The sequence below is a fragment of the Rhinolophus ferrumequinum genome, chromosome 7 (genome assembly GCF_004115265.2).
Source record: "Rhinolophus ferrumequinum isolate MPI-CBG mRhiFer1 chromosome 7, mRhiFer1_v1.p, whole genome shotgun sequence".
In the NCBI taxonomy this organism is placed as follows: Eukaryota; Metazoa; Chordata; class Mammalia; order Chiroptera; family Rhinolophidae; genus Rhinolophus; species Rhinolophus ferrumequinum.
Window position 1 is genome coordinate 88,840,742 of NC_046290.1, and position 15,358 is coordinate 88,856,099.

A 15,358-nucleotide genomic window follows, 5' to 3' on the forward strand; every position below is an offset into this window, starting at 1 on the left:
TTTTATTTGAGGAATGCTGATGGAATTTACATTTTAGTATTATAATCCATATAGTCACATTCCAGATAATTTTAAAAAAATATTTTTGAGTAAGCTATTATTTCACAAAATATCTGTTGTGGTAATTTTCAAATCCTCCCTGAGTCAATTATGTTTGTTTTTCAAGTTGGTGGCTAGTCAAGCAATATTCAATACAAACATTAAAACATTTACTTTATAATATACAACAGTGCCAACTTCTAATGAATCTTTTTACACATAACACCATATTTCATTTAGACTTTTCTTTACCCAATTTTAATCTTTCATATAATTTTGTAAGTGAAATGAAGAACTATGAAGGAAAACAATATAAACGGTTGGATTACTCCCATCCTTATTATGAAATCAAAACTGAGATAATAAACCAGATACAAAATGCTCTCTGGCTTTTCCCAAATCAAACCCATTAAATGTACAAACCAAGGCAAAACTACTCTAAGGTTATGACTCCATTTTCATATAAAAATAATTATAATTGTTGTTCAATTCCTCAAAATTCAAAATGGAGTTACAGTCATCAATTAGACATGTCCCTCAAAATAGAGACACTCACCTTCACATTTCTGAGTAGTTTCACTCTGCTTGTGACCAGCAGGGCATTTGCATTCAAAAGAGCCCACGGTATTGATGCAGTTTCCTCCCTGACATATCCCAGGAATAGCCTGGCATTCATCAACATCTGCAAGAAAGCATTTTGAACATAAATACCACTGATTTTGAGAAAACATACATTTGCGTTTCTTTAATGTATAGAAAAATATCAGTTCTTGTTAAGAATGGTGTGAGATCTGTCAGGACTCCTTTGTGTGTGTAAATTTTAATTTATGTAAATGTTACATATATGTTATGGATCTCATTTTGTTTCTTGAATTTTTGTTTTGAAATTTTATTTTTAAAATCCATCCATGTTGCTATATGGACAACAAATCTCTTCCTTTGATTTGCTGCAGAACACTTCTGAGTGTCTTCACTGTCCTGGTGATGGGTACTCAGTATACCTCCAACTTCTCACCACCTCAATGAATGATACAATGAATGTCTCCACTATGTCTCTTTATGGAGTTGAGTGACGATGGACTTTTGAGAACTGAAACAGACTCTACTCTCTTGCTGTAGACCAGAATAGAATTGCTATATCATAGGATATATATACACCCAATATGAATAAACATGCCGAATGGTCAGAATGCCTGCAGCAGTCTTTATACCACTAGCAATCTACACAGCTACAAGTAGTCCCCAAACCTCTACTGTTCATGAGGATTCTTATTATTATTAGTTTCAGGTGTACAAAACAACATACTGATTACACATTTATATACCTCACAAATAACCCCAGTAAGTCTCGTACCCATCTGACACTGTACATAGTTATTACAATATTATTGACTATATTCCCCATGCTGCACTACACAGCCCCATAACTACTTTTTAAATTCTAGTTCACATTCAATATTATTTTACATTAGTTTCAGGTGTACAGCGCAGCTGTTAGAAATTAATACAATTTATGAAGTCATCCCCTGATAAGTCTAGTACCCATCTGACAGTATATATAGATTTATCATATTATTGACTATATTTCCCAACTGTATTGTACATCCCCATGACTCTTGTAACTCCCAATTTGTACTTCTTAATCCCTTCCCTTTTCTCACCCAACCCCTAATCCCTTTCCCAGCTAGTAGCCATCAGTTTGTTTTCTGTATCTATGGGTCTGTTTCTGTATTGTTTATTTAGTATTTTAGATTTCACATATAAGTGAGATCATATGGTATTTGTCTTTCTCAGTCCCTTATTTCACTTAGCATAATACCTTCTAGGTCCATCCACGTTGTCACAAATGCTAAGATTTCATTCTTTTTTATGACAGAGTAATACTCCATTGTATATGTATGACTATTTCTTTATCCACTCATCTACTGATGGGCATTTTGGTTGTTTCCATATCATAGCTACTGTAAATAGCACTGCAGTGAACATAGGGGCACATAAATCTTTTCAAATTAGAGTTTTGGATTTCCTTGGATAAATACCCAGGAGTGGAATGGCTGGGTCATAAGAGTTCTATTTTTAATTTTTTGAAGAACCTCCATACTGCTTTCCACAGTGGCTGCACCAATTTGCAATCCCATCAACAGTGCACGAGGGTTCCCTTTTCTCCACATTTTTGCCAACACTTTGTTTTGTAATTTATTGATAATGGCCATTCTGACAGGTGTGAGGTGATATCTCATTGTAGTTTTTATTTTCATTTCTCTGATGATGAGTGACATTGGATATCTTTTTATATGTCTTTTGGTCATCTGTATGTTTTCTTTGGAGAAATGCTTACCCAGGTCCTTTATCCATTTGTTAATCAGATTGCTTGTTTTTTTGGTTTTGTGTTATACGAGTTTTTTATAAGTTTTGGATATTAACCCGTTATCAGATGTATCATTAGTAAATATCTTCTCCCATTCAGTGGGATGTCTTTTCAGTTTGTTGATGGTTTCCTTTGCTATGCAAAAACTTTTTAGTTTGATGTAGAGTTCCATTTGTTTTTTGTTTTTTTCTTTTTTCGCCTTGCCTGAGGGCATCTATCAGTAAAAACATTACTAAGGGTAATTAATGTCTGAGAATTTACTGCTTATGTTCTCTTTTAGGAGTTTTATGGTTTGGGGGGTTAACATTTAACTCTTTAATCCATTTTGAGGTTCTTCTTGTATATGGAGTATGAAGGCTGTCCAGCTTCATTTTTTTGCACATATCTGTCCATTTTTCCCAGCACCATTTATTGAATAGACTGTCTATAGCCCAGTGTATGTTCTTGCTTTCTTTGTCACAGATTAAGTGATCATAGAGGCATGGATTTATTTCTGGGCTCTCTACGCTGTTCCATTGATCTGTGTGTTTGCTTTTATGCCAATATCATGCTGTTTTGATTACTATGGCCTTATGGTACAATTTGATATCAGGCAGTGTGACACCTCTACCTTTGTTCTTCTTTCTCAAGATTGCTGTAGCTATTCAGTCTTTTATGGTTCCATATTAATTTTAGGATTATTTGTTCTAGTTCTCTGAAAAATGCCATTGTTATTTTGGTAAGAATTCCACTGAATCTAAAGATTACTTTGGGTAGTACGGACATTTTAAGTATTTTAATTCTTCTATCCATGAGCATAGTATTTGTTTCCATTTATTTGTATCATCTTTAGTTTCTCTCTTCAATGTCTTACAATTTTCTGAATATAGGTCTTTCACTTCCCTCATTAAATTTATTCCTAGGTATGTATGCATGAGTGTGTGTGTGTGTTTGTGTGTGTGTGTGTGTATTTGATAAAATTGCAAATGAAACTGTCTTAATTTCTCTTTGTGAAAATTCATTACTGATGTATAAAAATGCAATCGATTTCTGAATATTAATTTTGTCTCCTTATATTAAATTCATCTATCTGTTCTAATAGATTTTTGGTGGAATCTTTGGGGTTCTCACTATATAGTATCATGTCATATACAAATAATGACAGTTTTACTTATTTTCCAATTTGGATGCCTTTTATTTTTTTCTTGTCTGATCGCTGTGGCTAGGACTTCCAGTACTATCTTGAATAAAAGTGGAGAAAGTGTCTTGTTCCTGATCTTAAAGGGATGCTTTTAGTTTTCCCCATTGACTATGATGTTAGCTGTGGGTTTGTCATATATGGCCTTTATTATGATGAGATATGTTCCTTCTATTCCCACTTTGCCGAGAGGTTTTATCATAAATGGATGCTGGATTTTGTCAAATACTTTTTTCTTCATCTATTGATATGATCACACATTTCCTATTTTTCATTTTGTTTATGTGGTGCATCACATTGATTGATTTGTGGATAATGAACAAACTTGCATAGCAGGAATAAATTCCACTTGATTGTGGTGTAATATTTTAATGTATTGCTGAATTCAGTTTGCTAATATTTTGTTGACGATTTTTACATTTATGTTCTTCAGGAATATTGGCCTATGATTTTCTTTTTTTGTAATGCCTGTGTCTGGTTTTGGAATCAGGGTAATGGTGGCCTCACAGAACAAGCTTGGGAGCCTCCCCTTCTCTTGGATTTTTTGGAATAGTTTGAGAAGAATAGGTGTTAATTCTTTTTCAAATGTTTGGTAAAATTCACCTATGATCAATCTGGTCCAGAACTTCATTTGTTGTGAGCTTGCTGATTACTGATTTGATTTCATTAGTAGTAATAGGTCAGTTCAGATTTTCTGTTTCTTCTTGATTCAGCCTTAGAAGACTGTATGCTTCTAGGAATTTATCCATTTTTTTCTAGATTGTCCAATTTGTTGGTATGTAATTGCTCACAATATTTTCCTAAAATTTTTTGCATTTCTGTGGTGTCAGGTGTGACTTCTCCTCTCTCATTCCTGATTTTATTTATTTGGGTCCTCTCTTTTTTCTTGATAAGTCTTGTTAAAGGTTTATTAATTTTGTTTATCATTTCAAAGAACTAGATCTTGGTTTCACTGATCTTTTGTATTGTTTTTTTTTGACTCTACTTTGTTTACTTCCACTCGGGTTTTTATTATTTCCTTCCTTCTACTAACTTTGGGCTTTGTTTGCTGTTATTTTTCCAGTTCACTTGGATGTAAAGTTACATTGTTTATTTGAGAATTTTCTTGTCTCTTGAGATAGGCTTGCATTGCTATGAATTTCCCTCTTAGGACTGCTTTTACTGTGTCCCATAGATTTTGGGTTGTTGTGTTTTCAATTTCATTTGTCTTAAGGTATCTTTTGATTTCTTCCTTGATCCCATTCATTGTTTAGTAGCATGTTATTCAGCTTCAATGTGTTTGTGTTTTTTTCAGTTTTTATCTTGCAGTTGATTTCTAGTTTCCTACCATTGTGGTCAGAGAAGATGCCTGAAATAATTTCAATCTTCTTAAATTTACTGAGACTTGTTTTGTGGCCTAACATGTGGTCTATCTTGGAAAACATTCCATGTGCCCTTGAAAAGAATGTAAATTCTGCTGCTTTGGGGTGAAATGCTCTAAAAATATCAATAAAATGCATCTGGTCTAGTGTGTCATTTAAGGCTGCTTTTTTTTTCCTTATTGATTTTCTTGTTGATTTTCTGTCTGGTACATCTGTCCATTGGTGTCAGTGGAGTGTAAGAGTCCCCTCTTATGATGCTGTTACTGTTGATCTCTGCCTTTATGCCTGTCTATATTTCTTTTATATATTTAAGTGCTCCTATGTTGGGTACACAGTGTTTACTTGGGTTATATCTCTTGCTTGACTGATCACTTTATCATTATATCCCTCTTTGTCTCTTATTATAACCTTCATTTTAAAGTCATTTTTGTCTGATATAAGTATTGCTGCTCCAGCTTTTTCTGTTGTTGTTTCCATTTGCATAAAATAACTTTTTCCATCCCTTTACTTTTAGTCTGTGTGTCTTTCGATCTGAGATGGGTATTTTAGGCAACATACCTAGGGTGCCAAAAAAATGTATACACATTTTAAAAAAGGAAAAAAACCTGTATTAAAATTGCAGTACAATGACGCTAGCATTCATTTGATTAATGCCATCTTTTGATCAAACATCATACTACACATTGCTACCGTAATTCAATTCAACTTTGAAAAGTAATGCAGAGATAACATCTCTTAAAATATGTACATTTTTTTGGCATATAAGTGTGGCATATAAGTTCTTATCCATTCAATTACCCTGTCTTTTCATTGGAGCATTTAATACACTTACATTTAAAGTGATAATTGATAGGTACAGTTATTGACATTTTATTCTTCATCTTTATTTGTTTACCCCCTTCTTCTTAAAAAAGTCCCTTTAACATTTCTTGTAGTACTGGTTTGGTGGTAATGAATTCCTTTTGCTTTTTCTTATCTGGACAGCTCTTTATGTCTCCTTCAATTTTAAATGATAGCCTGCTAAGTAAATTAGTCTTGGTTGTAGGCCCTTGCTTTTCATCAGTTTCAATATTTCATGCCACTCTCTTCTAGCCTGTAAAGTTACTGTTAAGAAATCAGCTGACAGTCTTATGGGAGCTCCCTAGTACATAACTAGTTGTCTTTCTCCTGTTGCTTTTAAGATTTTCTCTTTGTCTTTAACCTTTGTGATTTTAATTATAATGTGTCTTGGTGTGGGCCTGTTTGGGTTCATCTTGTTTGAAACTCTCTGCACTTCCTGGGCTTGTATGTCTATTTCTTTTGCAGGTTAGGGAAGTTTTCAGTCATTATGTCTTTAAATAGGGTCTCGATCCCTTGCTCCCTCTCTTCTTCTTCTGGTATTCCTATCATGTGAATGTTATTACACTTGCTGTTGTTCTTAGACAATCTTCATTTTTTCTTTTTTCTTTTTGTTGTTCCAATTAGGTGTTTTCTGCTATCTGGTCTTCTAAATCACTGATTCGATCTTCTGCTTCATCTAATCTGCTGTTGATTCCTTCTAGTGTATTCTTCATTTCAGTTATTGTATTCTTTATTTCTGGCTAGTTCTTATTTATGGTTTCTATGTCTTTCTTTATGCTTACTATCTTTTTGTTGAAGTTCTTACTACCGTGTTTCCCCGAAAATCAGACCTCACTGGACAGTGAGCTCTAATGCGTCTTTTGGAGCAAAAATTAATATAAGACCCAATCTTATTTTACTATAAGACCGGGTATAATGTAATATAATGTAACGTAACGTAACGCAACATAACATAACATAATATAATACTGGGTCTTACACTAATTTTTGCTCCAAAAGACGCCTTAGAGCTGATTGTCTGGCTAGGTCTTATTTTTTTGGGAAACACGGTAAGTTCCTTAAGCCTTCTTATAACCAGTATTTTCACCTCTGTTTCTGGTAGGTTGGTTGCCTCCATTTCATTTAGTTCTTTTTCTGCAGTTTTCTTTTCTTCTTTTATTTGGGACATGTTTCTTTGTTTCCTCATTTTGCCTGCCTCTCTGTGTTTTCTCCTATGTATTAGGGAGATCTCCTATGTCTCTTAGTCTTTGCCAAGTGGCCTTATATAGTAGGTGTCCTGTGTGGTCCAGGGGCGCAGTCTTCCTGATCACCTGTGCGTGTATTCCACTAGTGTCCCTTCTGTGTGTTGTCTGCATTCTCCTGTTGTATTTGAGCCATAATTGCTTTTGGTGTGTCAGTGGGTGGGACTGACTGTCAGGCTGACTGGCTACTCCCACAGTGTATGAGCTTCTGTGTGGGGGCTGACTCCTCAGAGAGGGATTCGCCCAAGTGGGCTCTTGTGCCTGCTGGGACCACCCTTTGGGTGTGTTGTTTCTGGTGCCTCTTGGGAGGGGATCCCATGCAGGCCAATTTCAGCCTTGGCTGTAATGGTCTTGGGCGACCTGGTAGTAGCTACAAAGCTATATGCAAGTGTTTTCTGCCTGTGTTGGACCTAGAGAAATGTGGGGGTGGCCTTGCTGCAAACCAAGGTCAGCTGCCACTGGTATCGGGCTTGGGGCAGCTTAGCAAAAGGCCGAGGGTCACCCTAGTGCTGCTGCGACCTGTATGCTGCCTATGAGGCTCAGCTGCTGAAAGATCCTCCTTAGGTGTGTAGATTGGGCTAGTTCACCCAGTGTTAACAGTGCCCCCAGTGATATCGTCTAAGTTAGGTGGGATGGGGTCCCAGGGAGTCACAGGGTGTGGCTGATGGTTTTCACAGAGTTAATATAGATTCAGTCCTTGTGTCAGTGCTGAGCCTGTGGCCACTGTGCAAAATGCCCCAAGAAAACCATGGCCAGCCACTGCTCACCTCAAATCCGCAGAGCTCTAAGAGCTGCCAAGAAAGGCTGCAGCCTGAGCTGTGGCTGATCACCTGCCACCAAAATTTTCACAGGCTGCTGTGGCTGTCCATTGCTGTACAAGCCTTCAGCAGCTTGTGGGTGGGACCAGCTGCCCAGGAGCTGAGGATGCCCATGTCAACACATAACTATCCTATATCCTAATTTTCTTTGGCCTAATAATTGTAAAGAGATATTAATGATTCATTTTAGTTTTCATTTCTCTAAATATTACTATGTTACTATGCTTGTTAGCTTTTAGATTTCCTCTTCTGAAAGCTGTATGTTTATATCCCTTAAATATTGTTATATTGAAGTTGTTGTATTCTTTTTGAAATTTAAAACCTTTTCTGCTTTAGACATGGCAATTATTTTCCTCATCCTTTAAGCTGTTTATTAATTTCATCCATTTAGGAACAGAAATCCTTATTGATGAAATGAAATTCAAGAAACTGTAATAAAGATTTTCAGACAAATGAAGGCCAAGAGTCTACAAAAAACATTAAAGGAAGTTCCTCAGGAAAAATCAAAATGAGATGGAAATTATGGTCTACACACACACAAAAAACAAAACAAAACAAAAAAATTGAAAGCATTGGAAAAAGTAAATAGGTTGATAAATATAAAAGACATCTTTCTCATTTTAAAATAAACTTAAAGATAATTGGTTGTTGAAAATAACAGCAACAATAACAATAATGTATTTTGGAGGCTATAAAATACATAGAAGTAAAAAGTACAACCACAATAGCATGGAGGATTGAAAGAGAAAATAGAATACTACTGTAAAATAATGACATTTGAAGTGAAGTGGCATAATATTATTTGAAAATAGACTGTAGCAGGTTAAATAGGTAAAGACAGACAAAATATACACAAAGAAGTAAAGCTAATAATCCAGTTGTGAAGATAAAATGGAATACTAAAATATACTCAATCTAATAGAGGCAGGCAAAGAGCAAAAGAGGAATAAAGAGTAGGTAGGACAAACAGACAAGAAATAGTAAAATATAGATTTAAACCCAATAATATTGTTAATTACATAAAATGTGAATGGTATAAACAATCCAATTAAAAATGCTGAGATCATAAAATTTGATTTAAAAAAGCAAGACATAATGTTATATTCTCTACAAGAAACCCACTTTGACAAAGATAGCTAAAAAGTAACATCATGTACTCATTAATCAAAAGAAAGCTGAAGTGGCTATATTAATATTACACAAAGTATTCATCAGAACAAGAAATATTACCATGGATAAAGATGGATATTTCATAATGACAAAGGGCTCAATTTGTTAAGAGGACATAATAATGTGAAATGTGTGTACACATGGATTATAAACTGTTAAATACCCAGAACAAAAAGACAGAACTAAAAAGAGAGATAGAAGAAACCAGTTATAGTTGGACATTCTCACATTCCTCTCTTAGTAACTAATAGAATAAGTGGACTAGTAAAATAAGTATACTGAAAAACAGAACGGATAAATAAGATTTGAATTACACATATACTTTCAACCAACTTGTCCTAATTTACATTTATAGAACACTCCACCAAACTATAGCAGAAAACACATTATTTTTAAGAGCACATGGAATATTTACCAAGACAGACTACATTCTGAGGCCATGTAAAAAGACTCATTTAATATAAAAGGATTAAAATCATCCAAACTATTTTATCTAAACACAATAAACTAGAAAATAAAAGAAAACATCTGGGATATCCTCAAATATTTGAATTTAAACAACATACTTTGAAATGATCTATGAGTCAAAGAAGAAATCACACAGAAAATTAGAACAGTAGAATTATATGAAAATGAAAGCACAAGCTATCAAAATTTGTGGGATGCAGCTAAAGTGGCATGTGGAGCTAAATATGTAGCATTAAAATCCTTATTTTACAAAAAGAGAAAGGTCTAAAATTGGCAATCTCAGTTTTCATATTAAGAAACTTAAAAAGGAGCAAATTAAACCTCAAGTAAACAGAAGCAATAAAATAATAATGATAAAATAGAACAGCTGTCAAACACAAAGATAATGAATAACTACAAAGCCTGGCTCTTTAAAAATGTAAGTAAAACTGATAGATAGCTGTCAAGACTGATCAAGAAAAAGGAGAGAAGAAATGAATGATTAAAATCAGGAATAAGAGTGGGGGCATCACTATAAATTCTATAGAGATTAAAAGGATCTCCACAGAGATTGAAAGACAGAAATACTAAGGTTCACTCAGGAACAAACATACTATGAACAGATCTGTATCTCTTAAAGTAATTTAATTCATACTAAAATCTTTGCTCAAAGAAAACTTCAGGCCGCCGGTAGCTTTACTGTTGAACTCTTTCAAACTTTTAAGAAGAAACAATAGCTATTGTACACAAATTCTTAGAGAGAAAATAGGAGACACTGCCTTACCTGTTTTATTGAGCTATCATCACACTGACACCAAGGCTAGACAAATACATTATGAGAAAGAAAACAATAAAATAATATCTTTTTGGAATAGGCACATGAAAATTCTTAGCAAGTCAACTCTAGCAATATATGAAAAAGTTAATACATCACAACCAAGTGGGGTTATCCCAGGAATTTAAGGTGGTTTCAATATTCAAACATCAATCAATATAATTCATTATATTTGTATTGATAGATTAAGGAAGAGCAAACATATCATTATCTCATAGATGTAAAAAAAAAAGCAAGTGACAGAATTCAGCATTCATTCATGATTTTAAAAATCAGTAAACCAGGAATAAAAGAAAACCTCCTCAACTTGATAAAGAGCATGTACAAAAAACTACAGCTAACATACAATAGGGGGCTGGGAAAAATCCTTTGATTTAGAGTTTCTGAATCTATCATTTTATGTCGATGTAAATTTGTCTTAATTTCTCTGTGTAAAAGATAATTATAATTCAGTGTATTGTTATGATAAACACTGTATATAAAAATAAATGTAATATATAAGCATATGTAAATTTACATTATTCAAGGTGACAGGCTCACAGCAGATTTATTAATATTATATCTTTAATTACAAAATATATGTTCATTGTAATAAATGTTAATGATATATAAAATAGAAAATTAAAGAGATAACCAGTGAAATAAGTTAGCAGTCTGTTCTTTCACTTAACACACATTCAGAGTCATGATCTGTTTGTTTAACACAAATAAGATCACATGCTATGTGTTGTTCTGCATCTTGCTTTTATTCATTAAAAATATTTTACGGATACATCTCTATGCCAGTATACATTGACTTACCCTATTATTCCTTGATAAGCCCACAAGTTTGGTGTACATTAGTAAGTTAGGGAATTCAAGCATACAAAAGAGGTTAACATACTTATTTCTTCCTCGCTTTAGCTCTCCATCTATAAAACCGATTACAACAGTCCAAAGTATTTTTCTACTGAAATTACAGTAAATTTCATTGTCTTATAAAGGATATCTGATCCAAACAAAAGGCAACTAGAATGAAATATATGACAAGAAGTTTATATACTGAACAGTTTAATTCAGAACATTCAAACTGTATTATTTTTAAAATGTACTACATTCCCACCCTCATTACAATGTGACATAAAACATCCCCAGAAACCTCTTTTCTGGCAGATAAATCACAGAAAGGATATCATCGCATAATCTGAAAAATGAAGCCAAACCTATAAATCCCTTAATATAATTCATAAAATCTTTTGACTACATATTTAGTAGATTCAGTAATTTTTCAAAGGAAAAGGCAAACCAATTTTACAGGGTTTATTTTGTAATTGCCTAAAAAGTATTTTCCTAGAAGGAAAAATAAAACCTTTATTTTTGAAGTATCCTAGACTACAAAGATATACAGAAGTTTTTTAGATAGATCAACTTAATCGTTAAAATAAAAAAGGACATTTTAAAGAAATCTTATAGAAATAATCAACTTACACACATAGAAGCTCTCTGTACACAAGTGCTCTCTATAAAACTAAGAGGCAAGCCTCAGACCTTAAAACTATTCGAGTTCCTACATCTTCAAAGTGCTAGCATAAGCAACTACTAATGTCTGATTAGTTTTCCACTGCCCAGATTACTACACAGATGTGTTTCTATTTATCCCTTCAATTCAGGCACGAAGTTATTATTTCTTAAAATGTTGAATTACTTCAAATCACATGTAAGGATTTTATAGAACAAAATGAAATCTTTTGAAATTTGATCTTCTATAATCACTTCAGTCTATGTCTATTAAGGTTATAATAATGTAACAAAGCAACAGTAATTCTAGTTCATGAACTCATTTATTCTCCAACTTCTCCAAATAAACTTGCTATAAAAGATCAAACTGATTTTATTATATAAATTAGTATTAGATGGTATATTATTTTTAGTTCAAATTAAAATATGGAAAAATTTGTGCAGCGGTACAGGCATATAAAAATGGTTCATTTAATTTATATCTGTGGGAACCATGGATCAATTCCTATTACTATATGTAACAGTGCATGTTTTTGAACTTTGCCCATCACCAAATTACATTCACTTTTAAAATGTAAGTTTCTACAGCTATACTCCATAGATATTCATACATAGTACTTGTATTTCTATAAAAATGAATTTCACCATATTTGTCCCATTTTTAAAATGTAAGTTCTTATTTCTATATTCCATAGATATTCATACATGGTACTTATATTTCTATAGAAAGGAATGTCAGCATGTAAGTATAGCAACTGAAGAGTAAGTCTGTCTCTACCTGGAATCTGAGAAATATAGGGTATCCTGGCAACCATTCAGTGTGGTTTGATTCAGCCAGAAAACCTATTCATGTATTCACAAAATTAAAATGTTGAATAAATGATCATCCCAACAAGCAAATATTGGTAATTCACTACCTATACGACTCTGAACTTGTAATAAAAAGAACAGATCATGGTTTTCTCTCAATGTTCCTTATCTTAACAAATGTCATCATCATTTATCCCACTGTCAAAGTCAAAAACCTAGATTAACTAGAACTCTTGTCTCACTTGTCTCATGCCATTCCATCAGTAGCAACAAGTGCTTACTTCCCAAATATACCTGAGATCTTCCCTCTGCCTCTATTCTGGTCCCAAATTCTCTCATATCACCTGTACTATTTCAGGAACCTTCTAACTTGTTTATTTCCTCCACTCTGGCCCCCCTAGAATTGATACTCTATAGAGTAACTAAAGTAACTGTATTTAGATATAAATCAAATCAAGTACAGGTTATTACCTCAGAAGTTTGTAGACACTGCCACACTGTTTTTTGGGTTTATGAGTTGCTCTATAGAAGTGTGAGACGAGTAGGGATATTCCCTTTTAAAAATTACTTATTGTCTTATGCCCACAGGATTCTCTTTATTTTCTCTTTTTATTGAAGTTTTGTGCCTTCCAATCTGCAGATTGAAACCTTTACCTGTTATAGAAAATTTTTCTATTTTATCTTTAAGTATTTTTTCAATCCCTTTCATCAGCTTTCTCTGGTCTAACTTCATTATGTTTCAGCTTCTTTATAATCATTGTTCATTGTTCTCTGACATTTTGATTTGTGATTTCCTCAGTTTAACCATTGTCACCGATTTTCAGTTTTAAGTATGTTTCTCTGTATACTCTTATATGTATATATGCATCGATTGCCTTCCATTAGGTAGAGATTTAAATCCTTCCTCAATTTCTTTCTTCAGTGTTACCAATCTATCTTTATCTGATTGTCTTCGCTGAACTTATTTTTTCTTTTTAAAGATTTTATTGGGGAAGGGGAACAGGACTTTACTGGGGAACAGTGTGTACTTCCAGGACTTTTTGCCAAGTCAAGTTGTTGTCCTTTCAATCTTAGTTGTGGAGGGTGCCGTTCAGCTTCAAGTTGTTGTCCTTTCAATCTTAGTTGTGGAGGGTGCCGTTCAGCTTCAAGTTGTTGTCCTTTCAGTCTTAGTTGTGGAGGGCGCAGCTCAGCTCCAGGTCCAGTTGCCATTACTAGTTGCAGGGGCACAGCCCACCATCCCTTGTGGAAGTTAAAGCGGCAACCTTTGGTTAAGAGGACACGCTCCAACCAACTGAGCCATATGGGAGCTCAGCGGCAGCTCAGCTCAAGGTGCCGTGTTCATTCTTAGTTGCAGGGGGCACTGCCCACCATCCCTTGCAGGACTCGAGGAATCGAACTGGCAACCTTGTGGTTGAGGGCCCACTAACCCATGTGGGAATCGAACCGGCAGCCTTCAGCATTAGGAGCCTTCAGCATTAGGAGCACAGAGCTCCAACCACCTGAGCCACCAGGGCCGGCCCTTTACTGAACTCTTATAATTCTCTTTTGAGCACTTTTTAAAAGAAGAACCATACTGTTTTTCATTTCCTTGAGGTAAGAGAGAAGTATATGAACTTGGTGTTTATTTGGCAATTCTTCTTTGAAGCATATTCATCTGCCTTTTCCTTATGTTTTTTTTCCTTCTCTTTTTTCAGTTTTTTATATGTAGGCCTTTTCTCTTTATTATTCATCTTTAAATGGTGCCATTTCCTCCTAAAGCAAGACAGGGGATGGCCAAGAGGAAATGGATTGGTTTGAAAACTTCTAAAGGGAATACTGCTTGAAATACCTTCTTACCTAATTCCTCTCCCTGTCCCCCTACCCCCTCCGGGTATTAATTTTCAGCTTTCAGGTGGTGATGTGGTTCCCATCTTATGCCCTTTCAGATACTGACTCTCCCAGTTGCTCACCAGTGGTCCTTACATCCTCTTTTTCCTTTTCTCTCCTTTACCTCAGAGTGTCTCTGGGCTGGAGCCAGGTAGTCGATACTAGAAATGTTTTGCCTCCAAATTTTCTCCTTCCATTCTCCTTTCTTTACTCTGAGGGCCTGCAACTGATTTGTGTCTTCCAGGGATGTTCTCCTCTTCTCCAACTGAACATCCACAACCACCAAATAGCCTTTCAGGATGCTGATACTCATAGTAAATACTTAGAACATTCTCCCTGTCCGAGTGACTTCCCAATACCTGCATGTGTTCATCACTGCTTTTAATGAGCGTTGTGACTTTTGTTTTATAACGCCTGTTCTCTGTTATTCATTATCTTGTCAGTTTTCATTGAAGTTAGAAGAAGGGGGAGACTCTGCTATTTTAAATAAGAGTTTTTATAATCAAGTATGTTTTAGATTGTATTGGAATGGCTTGTATTCACACAATATGAATTGAAGTGAAACTCTGCAATGATCTGTTTAACTTGGTCTATGTACATAGCCAAGATAAATTTGTTTTTAATAATTTATACTATTCAAATGAACCCAATCAACTTTTTACTTAGTGCTATATGGAAAGCCTGGAAATAACTTTCTACTGTGGACATCTTCCTCTCGGTCTACAACTGAGCAACTAGCTATGCCGGCTGGTTTCAGCCAAGCTTAAACTTCTCTACATTTTTTCACGTGCAGTCAGAGTAAAGGAATTACATATTTCTGTACACTAATACCACTTGAAAAGAACATGCACCAGCTTTTGTTTTTCAGTGAGAGATTTAGGGCCTGTAC

At 34.5% G+C, this 15,358-nt stretch overlaps 1 protein-coding gene across 1 annotated transcript in view; it reads right to left on the reverse strand.

Moving 5' to 3' along the window:
- FBN2 (fibrillin 2) overlaps window positions 1-15,358 on the reverse strand; it is a 264,303-nt gene that overhangs the window by 168,113 nt on the left and 80,832 nt on the right. Inside the window, exon 7 of the mRNA XM_033111165.1 lies at window positions 596-721. Coding sequence (XP_032967056.1) covers window positions 596-721 — 126 coding nt within the window. The remainder of the gene's footprint in view (window positions 1-595; window positions 722-15,358) is intronic.